Source organism: Rattus norvegicus, chromosome 11 (assembly GCF_036323735.1).
Source record: "Rattus norvegicus strain BN/NHsdMcwi chromosome 11, GRCr8, whole genome shotgun sequence".
In the NCBI taxonomy this organism is placed as follows: Eukaryota; Metazoa; Chordata; class Mammalia; order Rodentia; family Muridae; genus Rattus; species Rattus norvegicus.
This window is the reverse complement of record NC_086029.1, coordinates 95,096,209-95,111,570: the sequence shown is the minus strand read 5'-3', so window position 1 is coordinate 95,111,570 and position 15,362 is coordinate 95,096,209. Positions and strand designations below refer to the sequence as shown.

The 15,362-nt window shown below is 38.7% G+C and overlaps 1 protein-coding gene, 1 long non-coding RNA gene and 1 gene segment (V, D, J or C); 1 reads left to right on the top strand and 2 right to left on the bottom strand.

The window, feature by feature from the left end:
- The window catches only part of LOC134481033 (immunoglobulin lambda-1 light chain-like), a 357,250-nt gene that overhangs the window by 304,729 nt on the left and 37,159 nt on the right, over positions 1–15,362 (bottom strand). The gene's annotated exons all lie outside the window — the stretch shown is intronic.
- The window catches only part of LOC134481036 (uncharacterized), a 121,654-nt gene that overhangs the window by 86,256 nt on the left and 20,036 nt on the right, over positions 1–15,362 (top strand). The window lies entirely within an intron of this gene.
- LOC134481034 (immunoglobulin lambda variable 6-57-like) lies at positions 11,984–12,629 on the bottom strand. The segment is given in 2 exon segments: positions 11,984–12,366; positions 12,489–12,629. Coding segments are annotated over 2 exon segments (414 nt in total).

Below are 15,362 nucleotides of genomic sequence, written 5' to 3'. Positions count from 1 at the left end.
TTTGATTTTCAATATTAAATTGAGAGTGCTCTTTCCATTTTTCTGAAGAATTGTGTGGCTATTTAGATGAGGATTGCATTAAATCTGTAGATTGCTTTTGGTATAGTGGCCATTTTACTGTTAATCCTACTAATTGTGAGCATGGGAGATCTTGCCAACTTCTGAGGTCTCCTTTGATTTTGTTCTCCAGAACCTTGAAGTTCCTAACATGCAGATCATTCACATTCTTGAAGAGAGTTACTCCAAGTTATTTTATATTATTTTTGATTATTGTGAAGGGTGTTGGTTCCCTATTTTCTTCCTCACCCTGTTTATCATTTGTGTAAAGGAAGGCTACTGATTAGTTTTATACCAAACCACTATGCTGAACTTGATTTTCATCTATAGAAGGTCTCTGGCGGGAATTTTGGGGTCACTTTTTTTATACTACCTTCTCATTTGCCAATAGCGATACCTTGACTTCTTCCTTGCCAAATTGTAGCCCTGTGATCTCCTTTTGGTGTCTTATTACTCCATCTATAGCTTTAAGAACTACGTTGAATAGATATATGGAGAGTAGACAGCCTTGTCTTGTCCTAGATTTTAGTGGGATTCGTTCAAGTATCTCTTCATTAATTTAATATTGGCTATTGGTTTGTTCTATATTGTTTTTATTGTTTGGGCATAGGCCTTGAATTCCAGATCTCTGCAATACTTTAGTTCTTTTTTTTTTCTGGAGCTGGGGACTGAACCCAGGGCCTTGCACTTCCTAGGCAAGCGCTCTACCACTGAGCTAAATCCCCAACCCCTTCTGCAATACTTTAAATGTGAAGAGGTACTTTATTTTGTCAAAGGTTTTTAGCATCTAATAAGATGATCATGTGAGATTTATTAATATATATTAACATATATATATATATATTATACACATTTGATGGGTTTTCACATATTGCTCCATCCCTACACCACTGCGATGAGGCCTACTTGATCATAGTGAATGATGGTTTTGATGTGCTCTTGTATTCAGTTTGTGAAAATGTTATTGAGTATATTTGTAAGAATATCCATAGCAAAATTATTCTAACATTTTCTTCCTTCATTGGGCCTTTGTATGGTTTAGGTATCAGAGTAACTGTGGCTTAATAGACTGAATTAGGTAATGACTGTATTTCTATTTTTATGGAACAGTTTGATAAGTGTTGGTATTAACTGTTCTTTGAAAGTCTGGTAGAATTCTCCACTAAAACCATCAGTCCATGGGCTTTCTTTGGTTGGTTGCCTTTGATGGCTGCTTATTGCCTGAGGACTTTTTGTACTGTTTAGACAGTTTATCTGCTCTTGATTTAACTTTGGTACATGGTATCTCTCTCTAGGAAATCATTCATTTTATTTAGATTTTCCAACTGTGTTGATTTTAGGCTTTTGTAGAATCATCTTATGACATTTTTTTGGATATTATCTCTGTTCTGTTAGTTTGGCTAAGGGTTTATCTCTGTGTTCATTTTCTCAAAGATCCGGGTTTTGTTTTGTTGATTCTTTGTATAGTTCTCTTTATTTCTAATTGATTGATTTTGCCCTGAGTTTGTTTATGTATAGCAATCTATTCCTCTCGGGTGTATTATCTTGCTTTTGTTCTAGAACTTTCAGATGTTTTGTTAAACTGCTAGAGCATGATATCTTCAATATCTTTATGGAGGCACCTAGTCCTATGAGTTTTCCTGTTAGCACTGCTTTCATTGTGTCCCATAAGTTTGGGCATGCGTATCTTTATTTTTGTTAACAAGTCTCAGCTTGGAGAGATTTTTCTGAGAGAAACAGTATTTGGAAGCTACAAAAAGAATGATTCAAAGTCATGTCATGGGTCCAAACTGACAGCTTTGTAATCTGCTTAACATTGCTCCCAAGACAGCTCTTTGTATATAGTTACTGGCACTAGATAGCCTTCTGCTTGAGATAGCTCTCTCCAGAAACAACTTCCCACTAGAGTCAGCTCTCTTATGCTAGAAAAAAAAATTATAAAATCTTTCTGGAGACTTCATGAGTTTTCTTATCAAAATTGAAAATCTGCTAGAAAAAAAATCTTGGGTTATCTGAAAGTAATTCTTATGTTTCTGCCCAAAATAAGCAAGCCAGGATAAATTGTAAAAAAGCTGTTTTAGTTCTTGGAGCAGTTCTCTCAGGGTAGCTGATAGAAATCATTTAAGAGAGCTGTGTCACACTTCAAACAAGTTTCTCTGGAAAGCTGCTAGAAGAAATTCTAAAAGATCTGTGTTTGCTCTCCAGAGATCTACAGACAGCTCAAATTTTACTAGAAAAAAGAAAAACTAAAAAGAATTTTGTCTCTGCTAGCTTATCTCATGCAGACTAAACTAGTCTTTTATTTACATTTCAATTCATTCATTTACTTCAGGTTTCTTTTTGAAGAAGGGAGATCACACAAACTCATATCTTTTTTTTAATCTAGAAACATTGTGAAAATAGATTTATTCATGAGTTTCTTTTTTTTATTAACTTGAGTATTTCTTATTTATATTTCGAATGTTATTCCATTTTCCAGTTTCCCAGCAAACATCCCCCTAATCCCTCCCCCTCCCCTTGTGTATGGGTGTTCCCCTCCCCATCCTCCCCCCCCACTGCCGCCCTCCCCCAAACAATCATGTTCACTGGGGGTTCAGTCTTAACAGGACCAAGGGCTTCCCCTTCCACTGGTGATCTTATAAGGATATTCATTGCTACCTATGAGGTCAGAGTCCAGGATCAGTCCATGTATAGTCTTTAGGTAGTGATTTAGTCCCTGGAAGCTCTGGTTGCTTGGCATTGTTGTTCATAAGGGGTCTTGAGCCCCTTCAAGCTCTTCTAGTTCTTTCTCTGATTCCTTGAACGGGGGTCCTATTCTCAGTTCAGTGGTTTGCTCCTGACATTCGTCTCTGTATCTTCTGTATTCTGGCTGTGTCTCTCAGGAGAGATCTACATCCGGCTCCTGTCGGCTTGCACTTCTTTGCTTCATCCATCTTGTCTAATTGTGTGGCTGTATATATATGGGCCACATGTGGGGCAGGCTCTGAATGGGTGTTCCTTCTGTCTCTGTTTTAATCTTTGCCTCTCTATTCCCTGCCAAGGGTATTCTGGTTCCACCTTTTAAAGAAGGAGTGAACCATTCACATTTTGATCATCCGTCTTGAGTTTCATGTGTTCTATGCATCTAGGGTAATTCAAGCATTTGGGCTAATAGCCACTTATCAGTGAGTGCATAGCATGTGTGTTTTTCTGTGATTGGGTTACCTCACTAGGGATGATATTTTCCAGTTCCAACCATTTGGCTATGAATTTCATAAAGTCATTGTTTTTGGTAGCTGAGTAATATTCCATTGTGTAGATGTACCACATTTTCTGTTTCCATTCTTCTGTTGAAGGGCATCTGGGTTCTTTCCAGCTTCTGGCTATTATAAATAAGGCTGCTATGAACATAGAAGAGCATGTGTCTTTCTTATATGTTGGACCATCTTTTGGTATATGCCCCAGAGAGGTATAGCTGGGTCCTCAGGTAGTTCAATGTCCAATTTTGTGAGGAACCTCCAGACTGATTTCCAGAATGGTTGTACCAGTCTGCAATCCCACCAGCAATGGAGAAGTGTTCCTCTTTCTCCACATCCTTGCCAGCATCTGCTGTCACCTGAGTTTTTGATCTTAGCCATTCTCACTGTGTGAGGTGAAAACTCAGGGTTGTTTTGATTTGCATGTCCCTTATGACTAAAGATGCTGAACATTTCTTTAGGTTTTTCTCAACCATTTGGCATTCCTCAGCTGTGAATTCTTTGTTTAGTTCTGAACCCCATTTTTTAATAGGGTTATTTGTCTCCCTGCCTTCTAACTTCTTGAGTTCTTTGTATATTTTGGATATAAGGCCTCTATCTGTTGTAGGATTGGTAAAGATCTTTTCCCAATCTGTTGGTTGCCATTTTGTCCTAACCACAGTGTCCTTTGCCTTACAGAAGCTTTGCTGTTTTATGAGATCCCATTTGTCGATTCTTGATCTTAGAGCATAAGTCATTGGTGTTTTGATCAGGAAACTTTTTCCAGTGCCCATGTGTTCGAGATGCTACCCCACTTTTTCTTCTATTAGTTTGAGTGTATCTGGTTTGAGATCCCTGATCCACTTGGACGTAAGCTTTGTACAGGGTGATAAGCATGGATCGATCTGCATTCTTCTGCATGTTGCCCTCCAGTTGAACCAGCACCATTTGCTGAAAATGCTATCTTTTTTCCATTGGGTGGTTTTTGCTCCTTTGTCAAAAATCAAGTGACCATACGTGTGTGGGTTCATTTCTGGGTCTTCAATTCTATTCCACTGGTGTATCTGTCTGTCTCTGTACCAATACCATGCGGTTTTTATCACTATTGCTCTATAATACTGCTTGAGTTCAGGGATAGCGATTCCCCCTGAAGTCCTTTTATTGTTCAGGATAATTTTAGCTATCCTGTTTTTTTTTGTTATTCCAGATGAATTTGCAAATTGTTCTGTCTAACTCTTTGAAGAATTGGATTGGTATTTTGATGGGGATTGCATTGAATCTGTAGATTGCTTTTGGTATAATGGACATTTTTACTATGTTAATCCTGCCAATCCATGAGCATGGGAGATCTTTCCATCTTCTGAGGTCTTCTTCAATTTCTTTCTTCAGAGGCTTGAAGTTCTTATTGTACAGATCTTTTATTTGCTTGGTTAAAGTCATACCAAGGTACTTTATATTGTTTGGGACTATTATGAAGGGTGTCGTTTCCCTAATTTCTTTTTCAGCTTGTTTCTCTTTTGTGTAGAGGAAGGCTACTGATTTATTTGAGTTAATTTTATACCCAGCCACTTTGCTAAAGTTGTTTATTAGCTTTAGGATTTCTCTGGTGAAACTTTGGGATCACTGAAATATACTATCATATCATCTGCAAATAGTGATATTTTGACTTCTTCTTTTCCAATCTGTATCACCTTGATCTTTTGTTGTCTGATTGCTCTGGCTAGAACTTCAAGAACTATATTGAATAAGTAGGGAGAGAGTGGGCAGCATTGTCTATTCCCTGATTTTAGTGGGATTGCTTCAAGTTTCTCTCCATTTAGTTTAATCTTTGCAACTGGTTTGCTGTATATGGCTTTTACTATGTTTAGGTATGGGCCTTGAATTCCTATTCTTTCCAGGACTTTTATCATGAAGGGGTGTTGAATTATGTCAAATGCTTTCTCAGCATCTAATGAAATGATCATGTGGTTTTGTCCTTTCATTTTGTTTATATAATGGATCACATTGATAGTTTTCCATATATTATACCATCCCTGCATGCCTGGGATGACGCCTACTTGATCATGGTGAATGATTGTTTTGATGTGCTCTTCGATTCTGTTTGCCAGAATTTTTTTGAGTATTTTTGTGTCAATATTCATAAGGGAAATTGGTCTGAAGTAATTGTGGCTTCATAGAAGGAATTCGGTAGTGCTCCATCTGTTTCAATTTTGTGGAATAGTTTGGATAGTATTGGTATGAGGTCTTCTATGAAGGTCTGATAGCATTCTGCACTCAACCATTCTGGACCCAGGCACTTTCGGTTGGGAGATCTTTAATAACTGCTTCTATTTCATTAGCAGTTATGGGGTGGTTTAAATGGTTTATCTAGTCCTGATTTAAGTTCGGTACCTGGTATCTGTCTAAGAAATTGTCCATTTCCTGAAGATTTTCAAGTTTTGTTGAATATAGGCTTTAGTAGTAAGATCTGATGATTTTTTGAATTTCCTCTGATTCTGTAGTTATGTCTACCTTTTCATTTCTGATTTTGTTAATTTGGACACACTCTCTGTGTCCTCTCGTTAGTCTGGCTAAGGGTTTATCTATCTTGTTGACTTTCTCAAAGAACCAACTTTTGATTCTGTTGATTCTTTCTATGGTCCTTTTCGTTTCTACTTGGTTGATTTCAGCTCTGAGTTTGATTATTTCCTGCCTTCTACTCCTCCTGGGTGTATTTGCTTCTTTTTGTTCTAGAGCTTTTAGGTGTGCTGTCAAGCTGCCGATATATGCTCTCTCCTATTTCTTTCTGCAGGCACTCAGAGCTATGAGTTTTCCTCTTAGCACAGCTTTCATTGTGTCCCATAAGTTTGGGTATGTTGTACCTTCATTTTCATTAAATTCTAAGAATTCTTTACTTTCATTTCTTCCTTGACCAGTTTATCGTTGAGTAAAGCACTGTTCAACTTCCACGTATATGTGGGCATTCTTCCGTTATTGTTATTGAAGACCAGCTTTTGCCCGTGGTGGTCTGATAGCACGCTTGGGATTATTTCTATCTTTCTTTACCTGTTCCGGCCCATTTTTTGACCAATTATATGGTCGATTTCGGAGAAAGTACCATGAGGAGCTGAGAAGAATGTATATCCTTTTGCTTTAGAATAAAATGTTCTATAAATATCTGTTAAGTCCATTTGGTTCATGACTTCTCTTAGTCTGTCTATATCTCTGTTTAATTTCTGTATCCATGATCGGTCCATTGATGTGAGTGGGGTGTTGAAATCTCCTAGTATTATTGTGTGAGGTACAATGTGTGTTTTGAGCTTTAGTAAGGTTTCTTTTACGTATGTAGGTGCCCTTGTATTTGGGGAATAGATATTTAGGATTGAGAGTTCATCTTGGTGGATTTTTCCTTTGATGAATATGAAGTATCCCTCCTTATCTTTTTTGATGACTTTTAGTTGAAAATTTATTTTATTTGATATTAGAATGGCTACTCCAGCTTGCTTCTTCTGACCATTTGCTTGGAAAGTTGTTTTCCAGCCTTCCACTCTGAGGTAGTGTCTATCTTTGTCTCTGAGGTGTGTTTCCTGTAGCAGCAGAATGCAGGGTCCTCATTGTGTATCCAGTTTGTTAGTCTATGTCTTTTCATTGGGGAATTGAGACCATTGATGTTGAGAGATATTAAGGAATAGTGATTATTGCTTCCTGTTATATTCCTATTTGGATGTGGGGTTATGTTTGTGTGCTTTTCTTCTCTTTGTTTTGTTGCCAAGACGATTAGTTTCTTGCTTTTTCTAGGGTGTAGGTTGCCTCCTTATGTTGGGCTTTACCATTTATTATCCTTTGTAGCTCTGGATTTGTAGAAACATATTGTGTAAATTTGGTTTTGTCATGGAATATCTTGGTTTCTCCATCTATGTTAATTGAGAGTTTTGCAGGATACTGTAACCTGGGCTGGCATTTCTCTTAGGATCTGTATGACATCTGTCCAGGATCTTCTGGCTTCCATAGTTTCTGGCGAAAAGTCTGGTGTGATTCTGATAGGTCTGCCTTTATAGGTTACTTGACGTTTTCCCCTTAATTCTTTTAATATTCTTTCTTTATTTTGTGCATTTGGTGTTTTGACTATTATGTGACAGGAGGAGTTTCTTTTCTGGTCCAATCTATTTGGAGTTCTGTAGGCTTCTTGTATGCTTATGGGTATCTCTTTCTTTAGGTTAGGGAAGTTTTCTTCTATGATTTTGTTGAAGATATTTACTGGTCCTTTGAGCTGGGAGTCTTCACTCTCTTCTATACCTATTATCCTTAGGTTTGATCTTCTCATTGAGTCCTGGATTTCCTGTATGTTTTGGACCAGTAGCTTTTTCTGCTTTACATTATCTTTGACAGTTGAGTCGATGATTTCTATGGAATCTTCTGCTCCTGAGATTCTCTCTTCTATCTCTTGTATTCTGTTAGTGATGCTTATATCTACAGCTCCTTGTCTCTTCCTTTGGTTTTCTATATCCAGGGTTGTTTCCATGTGTTCTTCCTTGATTGCTTCTATTTCCATTTTTAATTCCTTCAACTGTTTGTGTTTTCCTGGAATTCTCTCAGGGACTTTTGTGATTCCTCTGTGTAGGCTTCCACTTGTTTATTTTTGTTTTCCTGTGTTTCTCTAAGGGAGTTCTTCATGTCTTTCTTGAAGTCTTCCAGCATCATGATCAAATATGATTTTGAATCTAGATCTTGCTTTTCTGGTGTGTTTTGATATTCTGTGTTTGCTTTTGTGGGAGAATTGGGCTCCGATGATGCCATGTAGTCTTGGTTTGTGTTGCTTGGGTTCCTGCACTTGCCTCTCGCCATCAGATTATCTCTAGTGTTACTTTGTTCTGGTATTTCTGATAGTGGCTAGACTATCCTATAAGCCTGTGTGTCAGGAGCCCTGTAGTCCTGATTTCCTGTTTTCTTTCAGCCAGTTATGGGAACAGAGTGTTCTGCTTTCGTGCGTGTAGTTTTTCCTCTGTACAGGTTTTCAGCTGTTCCTGTGGGCCTGTGTCCTGAGTTCACCAGGCAGGTCGCTAGGAGCAGAAAAGTTGGTCTTACCTGTGGTCCCAAGGCTCAAGTTTGCTCGTGGGGTGTTGCTTATGATCTCTCCGCAAGGGCAGCAACCAGGAGGACCTGTACTACCCTTTCTGGGAGGCCCCGTGCACCAGGATCCCAGATGGTGTTTGGTGTTTTCCTCTGGAGTCAGAAATGTGGGTAGAATGTAGTCTCTTCTGGTTTCCCAGGCGTGTCTGCCTCTCTGAAGTTTTAGCTCTCCCTCGCACGGGATGAGTGCAGAGAACTGTTTATCAGGTCGGTCCCTTCAGGTTCCGGCCGTGTCTCAGACGCAGGGGACCTGCTGCTCCTGTGCCCTTATGTATGGGAACCCAGAGGCCGTATACAGCTTCCTCTTGGGCCAGGGATATGGGCAGTGGTGGGCAGTGTTGGTGGTCTTTTCTGCTCTGCAGTCTAATGAGTGCCCACCTGTCCGGGCGGTGAGCTCTCTCTCCCACAGAGTTTGGGAGCAGTGAGCTGGGGGCAGGGATCCCCGAGGTAGGGAATCCCGCTAAAAAACGGAAGTGTCCGGTCCTAGAGAATTTTGCCTTTGTGTGTCCTGAGGCCACCAGTCAGGTCGCTTGGAGCAGAAAAGTTGGTCTTACCTGTGGTCCCGAGGCTCAAGTTTGCTCGTGGGGTGTTGCTTATGAGCTCTCCGCAGGGGCAGCCTCCAAGTATGATTTTTATTTGGTTTGAAAAGACAAATATACACATATATGGGGTCACTAGACAGTTTATTTTTGGTTCGCCTATTCTACCCATTAGTTCATGTGTCTGTGTATAATGTGATGTTACCAGGCTCTTTATAGTATAACTGAAATAAACTCATTCTGGCAATTACCCAATTAACTTGGCAGGGAGATTATTTCCTAAAGGAGGAATTCAAAGTTATATATATATATATATATATATATATATATATATATATATATATATATATATATATTATCTCAAACTAGCCTCATTCCCATGGCAAACACTGACACTCATGTAAGCTCATGCCTTGCTCGCTGGCTCTCTCCCAGGGTAGGAAGTATTTACTCCTCCTTACCATGAGCATGTCAAAACTGGCAGTTTAATAATACAGAAATTGGAAAATTACAAAAACTGTAAAATCATAAGGAAAAAATTGTGTGAGTAATCCATCTGTCCCAGACAGTTGTTTTCATTCTGCTATTATAATCAATAAGATGAGTAAAATTTGTTTAGTTTTTTAAATATCTTTTTACATTCTCAGTTTCATTCAATTACAGCAAAACATGTGTTTAATTGCTGAATATCCTTCTGATGTGAACACAGACCTTCTATATAATTGCAAAGATTACTATATATATATATATATATATATATATATATTAGAATTTTTAATAAAAGATTTGTGATTATCTCTGGCTCTTTCACTGGGCATTCTTTGTCACCTTTAATTATTCCAGTGCTTTGTCCTTCATAGCTTTAGACATCAAGGATATTTCTTGGGATGGACGAGGTCTATTCCATTTGCCTACCCAATGTATGTGGATTTTACCTTTTAAATGTATGCAAGTGCAGCCTTAAAATTTGATTATAGTTTACAGTTGGGTCTTTTGTACAGTTGGATAACCCAGGCTTTGTCCTCATTAAAAGATGACCCTCTCACCAAAATAGACACTTGAATTCAATGCTAATGTTTCACTTAGGAGTTTGGGACAGATACCTAGGGAAATAAAATCTCATAATTATGCCTCTAAGAAGAGGGATTCTCCTGTGTAAATAACCCATCATAGCATCTCCAGTCACTGTAGCACTGGGCACATATTCCATCTCCTTTCCACACATCTCTTTTCCAATATCTGCGATCTACACAGAATATCCTGGACTCCTTCAAAGGGTTTGGTTCACTTCTCCATTTCCCAGACAATGCAGATGAGTTAGGATTCACAGGCAGACAACAGACTCAGGATAAGTCTCCTGTCTTAGTTTGGGTTTCCATTGTTATAAAGAGACACCATAACCAAGGTATCTCCTATAAAGGAGAAGATTTAACTGGGATTGGCCTACAGGTTCAGAGGTTTGGTCCGTTATCGTCGATGTGGGAAACATCAGACTGTAAAGGCAGGGATGGAGCCAGGTGGGCTGAAAGTTCTACATCTTGATCTTAAGGCAGGCAGGAGAGTGGATTTCAGGTAATTGTAGGAGGGTCACAAAGCACACAGTGACACAATTCTTCCAGCTAGACCATACCTCCTAACTGTACCCCTCCCTGAGCTAAGCACATTTGAACTACCACACTCTACTCCCTGGTCCCCAGAGGCTTGTTCAAGCACATCAATCTATTTGGATCCTACTTAGCCACAGCACAATGCAAAATACTTTTAGTCCAAGTTGAAAAGTTCCCTATGTCTCTAATAGTCTCAACGATGTTAAAAGTCTAAAGTTCACAGTCTCTTCTGAAATTCATCTAGTCACTTAACTGTCAAAAATCAAATCCCATACCTTCAAACCCCAGATGTACATTACAATTACAAAATGTCATAGTGAGAAAATGCTGAACAAAAGCAGACCAAAAGTCTAATGTGTACCAACTCCAAACTATGCATTTTCATGTCTAGTGTCAAAGAACTCCTAAGATATTCAAATTTATTTCTGCTTTGATGACTATTACACAATTCTTCCTGTTGGTCTCATTATATTTGCTGTTAGAAGATTTCCTCATTAGGTATCCAAGGGCTAATTGACCTCTAACATCTTGGGGTCTCTGTGGCAATTTCAGCTCCACAGGTTCCTTTTCCAATGTCTGGAATATACACAGGATCTTCTGAACGCCTTCAAAGGACTTGGTTCACTTCTTCAGGTCTGGCTTCTGCAACACTCAATGATCTGGTTGACTTCACTAAACTTCTTCTGCTGTTCTTGGTGGTCGTCCCACAGTACAGGCATCTCCTATATGCTGGGGTCTTCGGCTGCAACTAGACTTTATCAATAGTCTCTTATTGGCTCTCTTCATGGTGTTAATACTCAGCTTCTTTTTATGACCCCTTTATTATTGGGCTGTCAACTCCAATGGAGGTTCTGTCTTCACCTGAAGCCATTTCTGACCTCTTCCACTGCCAAACTATAGTTCCATACAACCACATTCATGCAGGAATCAGAAACACTGTCATTCACTTCCAAGCCACAATGCTTGGTTTGGTATCCAGGCACATAGAAGCAGGAATACTAATTAATTCCATCCTGGTACACAACCCCACTTTAGTAGGGGCTGGAATCATAGTGGCTCCAATAAGAGTCAAAACCACAGTCTTCTTAGTAGCTTATTTATTATCACAGTTGATTTTCCCAAGTGTGTTGTTTCCCATATTGCAGTTGCACTTAGCTCTATAGAAAGTTCATGATGCCACAATGGAGGGAAAAAAATGAAAATATGCAAATGACTAATGGCCAGAGATGATGCTGAAGACCTGACATGTGTAAAGAAGTCTGACAAAAATTGGTAGTAGTATCGTCGTTTAAAATTTCTGTTTTCAACCATTTACACTCCATGTTTTGAATCAAAATGTAAAAGGAGGTCAGTCATCCATAAATGGATAGAATGTAGAATCTTGCAGTGAACCTAAAGGAATATATGACTCGGCAACCCCAAGTCTTTTACTGAGGACATGAAACAACCATAGTTCTTTTCACAGGAGATTTCACAGTTGGTGCTCTGGGGAGATTTTTGTCTTACTTCCTCCATGGTTCACATCACTGTGATTAATACTACTAACATAAGAATGACAGAAGTAGATAGCTTCATCTTCAATTTCCACATTATTGATTGTCAGGAAGGCTGAGTTGGAAGAGCTGTCAATGGAGCCAGAGAACCTGTCAGGGACACCATCCGGTCTCTTATCATCATTATAAATCATAGTGGTGGGAGATCTTCCCTCATACTGCTGGTACCAGTGCACATAGTTGTTTTCTATGTTACCAGAGCTGAGTGTGCAAGACAGTTTGACTGTGCTTCCTAGAGACGTAGACACAGAGTTTGGCTGAGTAAGGACAGCCTGGGCACATGACCCTATAAGAAGAAAATAATAAAAATCAGTTAGAACAAGGTCATTCTATCCACAGTTAAAACTAGGGACCAAACATCCCAAGCAACAAATAATTCCAGTCCAATAATTCCTTAAACCCATCCACCTGTTAAGTGATGAAGGAAGGCAAGGAATAGTAGAGTCCATGTCATGGTGAAAACACTCAGATTTTGCTTCCTAAGTACAATGAACAAGCTATAGCCAGGCAGCCCTTCTTATATGTCTCTGAGATTCTACGTGCATGCTGGCTCTATGCAAATACAGTCTTCCTGTGGATGTACAAATTACTCCTTTATTTCAAACTGGGACTGACTGAGAAATTGTGAGACTACATATGGGGGTAATGTGGTCTCCACCAAATAGCAGGCCATAAAAATTTGCAAATGAATGGAAAACAGCATAAGGAAGCCCTTAGCCAAGACACCCCAGTGCAACTATGTCCTGTTATCTGGTATATGAATACCAGGTCTCCCTCTGGCAACAGTGAAAACATGTAGCAACTTACATATCCCCTGCCAGCATTCTGATTGAAATATCAATTATTCCTTAACATAATTTTGTAAATATCCAATAAACAGTGGGTAACTCATTTTACTTTTACATAGAGAATCAATACCTGGTTTGAGAGGCATACTCTTATTTTACTGTAAGAGTCTGGAGGTTATAATTTTGGTCATTTTGAGGTAAGAATTTATTAGAGGATTGGAGTTAAGAGTGAGTCTCAGCATATAAGAATGCTTGCTGTTTCTGCAGAGGATATGAAATTTGTTCTTAGTATCCTTCGCAGACAGCTCAGAACATCCTGTAATTACAGCTCAAGAGAATTGGATGTCCCTTTCTGGCCTCCTCAAATACCCAGACTCATTTATGTGCTCACAAACACACACACACACACACACACACACACACACACACACACACACACACACACACACGCAGACACTACTGACATGGTAAACACATAGTTTATCATCTGCTTTCTACATATCACTTCTGAAGAAATGGTGAAAACATAACTGGTGAAATCCTCATTCTAAAAGAAGCCTCTATCTAATAGTTGAGGACACGTATCACTGTGGGAACCTATCAATAGAGAAGTTATTAATATTTTATCCCAAGACTACATTATCAAAATTAAAAATATTTATTTTTTGAGTATTTTTTCAATGCTATGTAGATACTGTCCATGAAAATAGTACATGCTTTTGTTGGAAAATGTATATCTTCTGTCCAATTCTCCTTCGGAATTAAGGAGGAATTATGAAGTCTAGTTGTGTGTTTACTACTCATGTGGCCTATGAGACCAAGGAGCAGGAAAGAACAAAGTGTAGCCCTCCATGGCATTGATACTTGTGCAAGTGTGTGGAAGAAAGTAGTGATTTCTGAATGACTTGGACTTACCAGGTGCTCTGTCATCTCAAGACCAGATCAGCACTGCCCTCTAATGGGCATGAGCATTCTTCAGAAACATTTGGGGATAAAATATTTTCTTTCAGGGGAAGAATTGAGCAGGGTTAAAGGAATATAGATAGGAAAGGAAAGTGAAAGCACGTTTCCAGAGCCATTTGTTTCCTTTTTCTAGAAAATTCATGAGGGAAAATAGCTAAAGGCACAAGGTCCTTAGTTGATACTATGAACAAAGAAATGATAGCAAAAAGGGTGCACGCAGGGGGTACTGTAAAGTACTCAATCCAGTATGTCCTTACACACTTTCAGTCTTCTCTCATCCTGAAAAAATAAAGCTGATATTTTCACCTCTTCATGTTGGTTTGTTTTAACAAGTCATTCAATTCATTTTTTCATTCTATAAAATGAACTTATAAATTCCCTAAGCAACTATCAACATCAGTTTTATTACTTGGGGTCTTTCTTTAGGATTCAAAATGACCTCTACTCAAGCTTATATACATAACCTACAACTAGAAAAAAAATCTTGGAATTAGCCCTGACCTAAGTCCCATTCCACACTAAGTAATATTTCTCTACAGGGACATGGTAGGAACTTCAGTCAGCCCGCACATTCACTCTGATTGAGCAGGGTAGAATATGACTTCACCCTTGGGAACCTGAGCTGCTATTCTGCCACAAGACATGTTAAACAGTACCATTAAGAAAGTGATAAGGTTGTGAGGAGAGAGTAGGAGATGAAGTAATCCCAACTCAAAGACTCTGGGAGAGATTCGTAGTATGTGTACTCTTATTCTGATACTTTTACTCACCTCACTCCTGTATCTTGCACCCTTGAGCTGTGATTGTCTAAATGGAGACAACTGAGTGTAGGATGGTGGGAATGTGGAAGAAGAGTGACCTGGTATTTGCTACGTGGCCATGGTTGCAACTCAGAATTTGAAGAAAACAATAGTAGCTCATGAGTCCCATCCACAGCACTGCAACAGTAAGTCAGTGGAGCAAAGAGAGAGGGCAATGTGTTTCAGAATCATAGCTTAAGGAATCAAAATTTAAAGTGCTAGTATTATGGGTTTTCCCTAGCTTTATTGAAGTATTACTGCCACTAATATATTTGCCACATCACCCGAGTCAGTCCTAGGAGACTCTTGAAAGTATCTTATTCTTTGGACTAATGTCACCTATACCATACTACTCTTAGCATGGTCAGCTAAATTAGTTATGGCTCCTGCCCTGAGATCATGCCATTTCATTCTCTGAAATGGGAAAATAAATTAAATTTCTCTCTGCTTCTACAATTTTTTCCATTTTTCTTTCTCAATTCCCTTCGCATCTTGATACACACTCTTCTTATCTATCATTAGACAAGGAACAGATATGTAAAAATAATAATTAAAGTAAAAGAAAATATATTTAGATAAACCAAAAATGAAATGAAGCAGGAAACAATAACCAAATAAGAACAAGGTCTCAAGAAAAAGCACAAGAAATGCATACAGGTGCAGACATGCTGCCATTTGGATATACCCAGAAATCTCATAAAAACTTAAAACCATATTAACATCCTAAGACA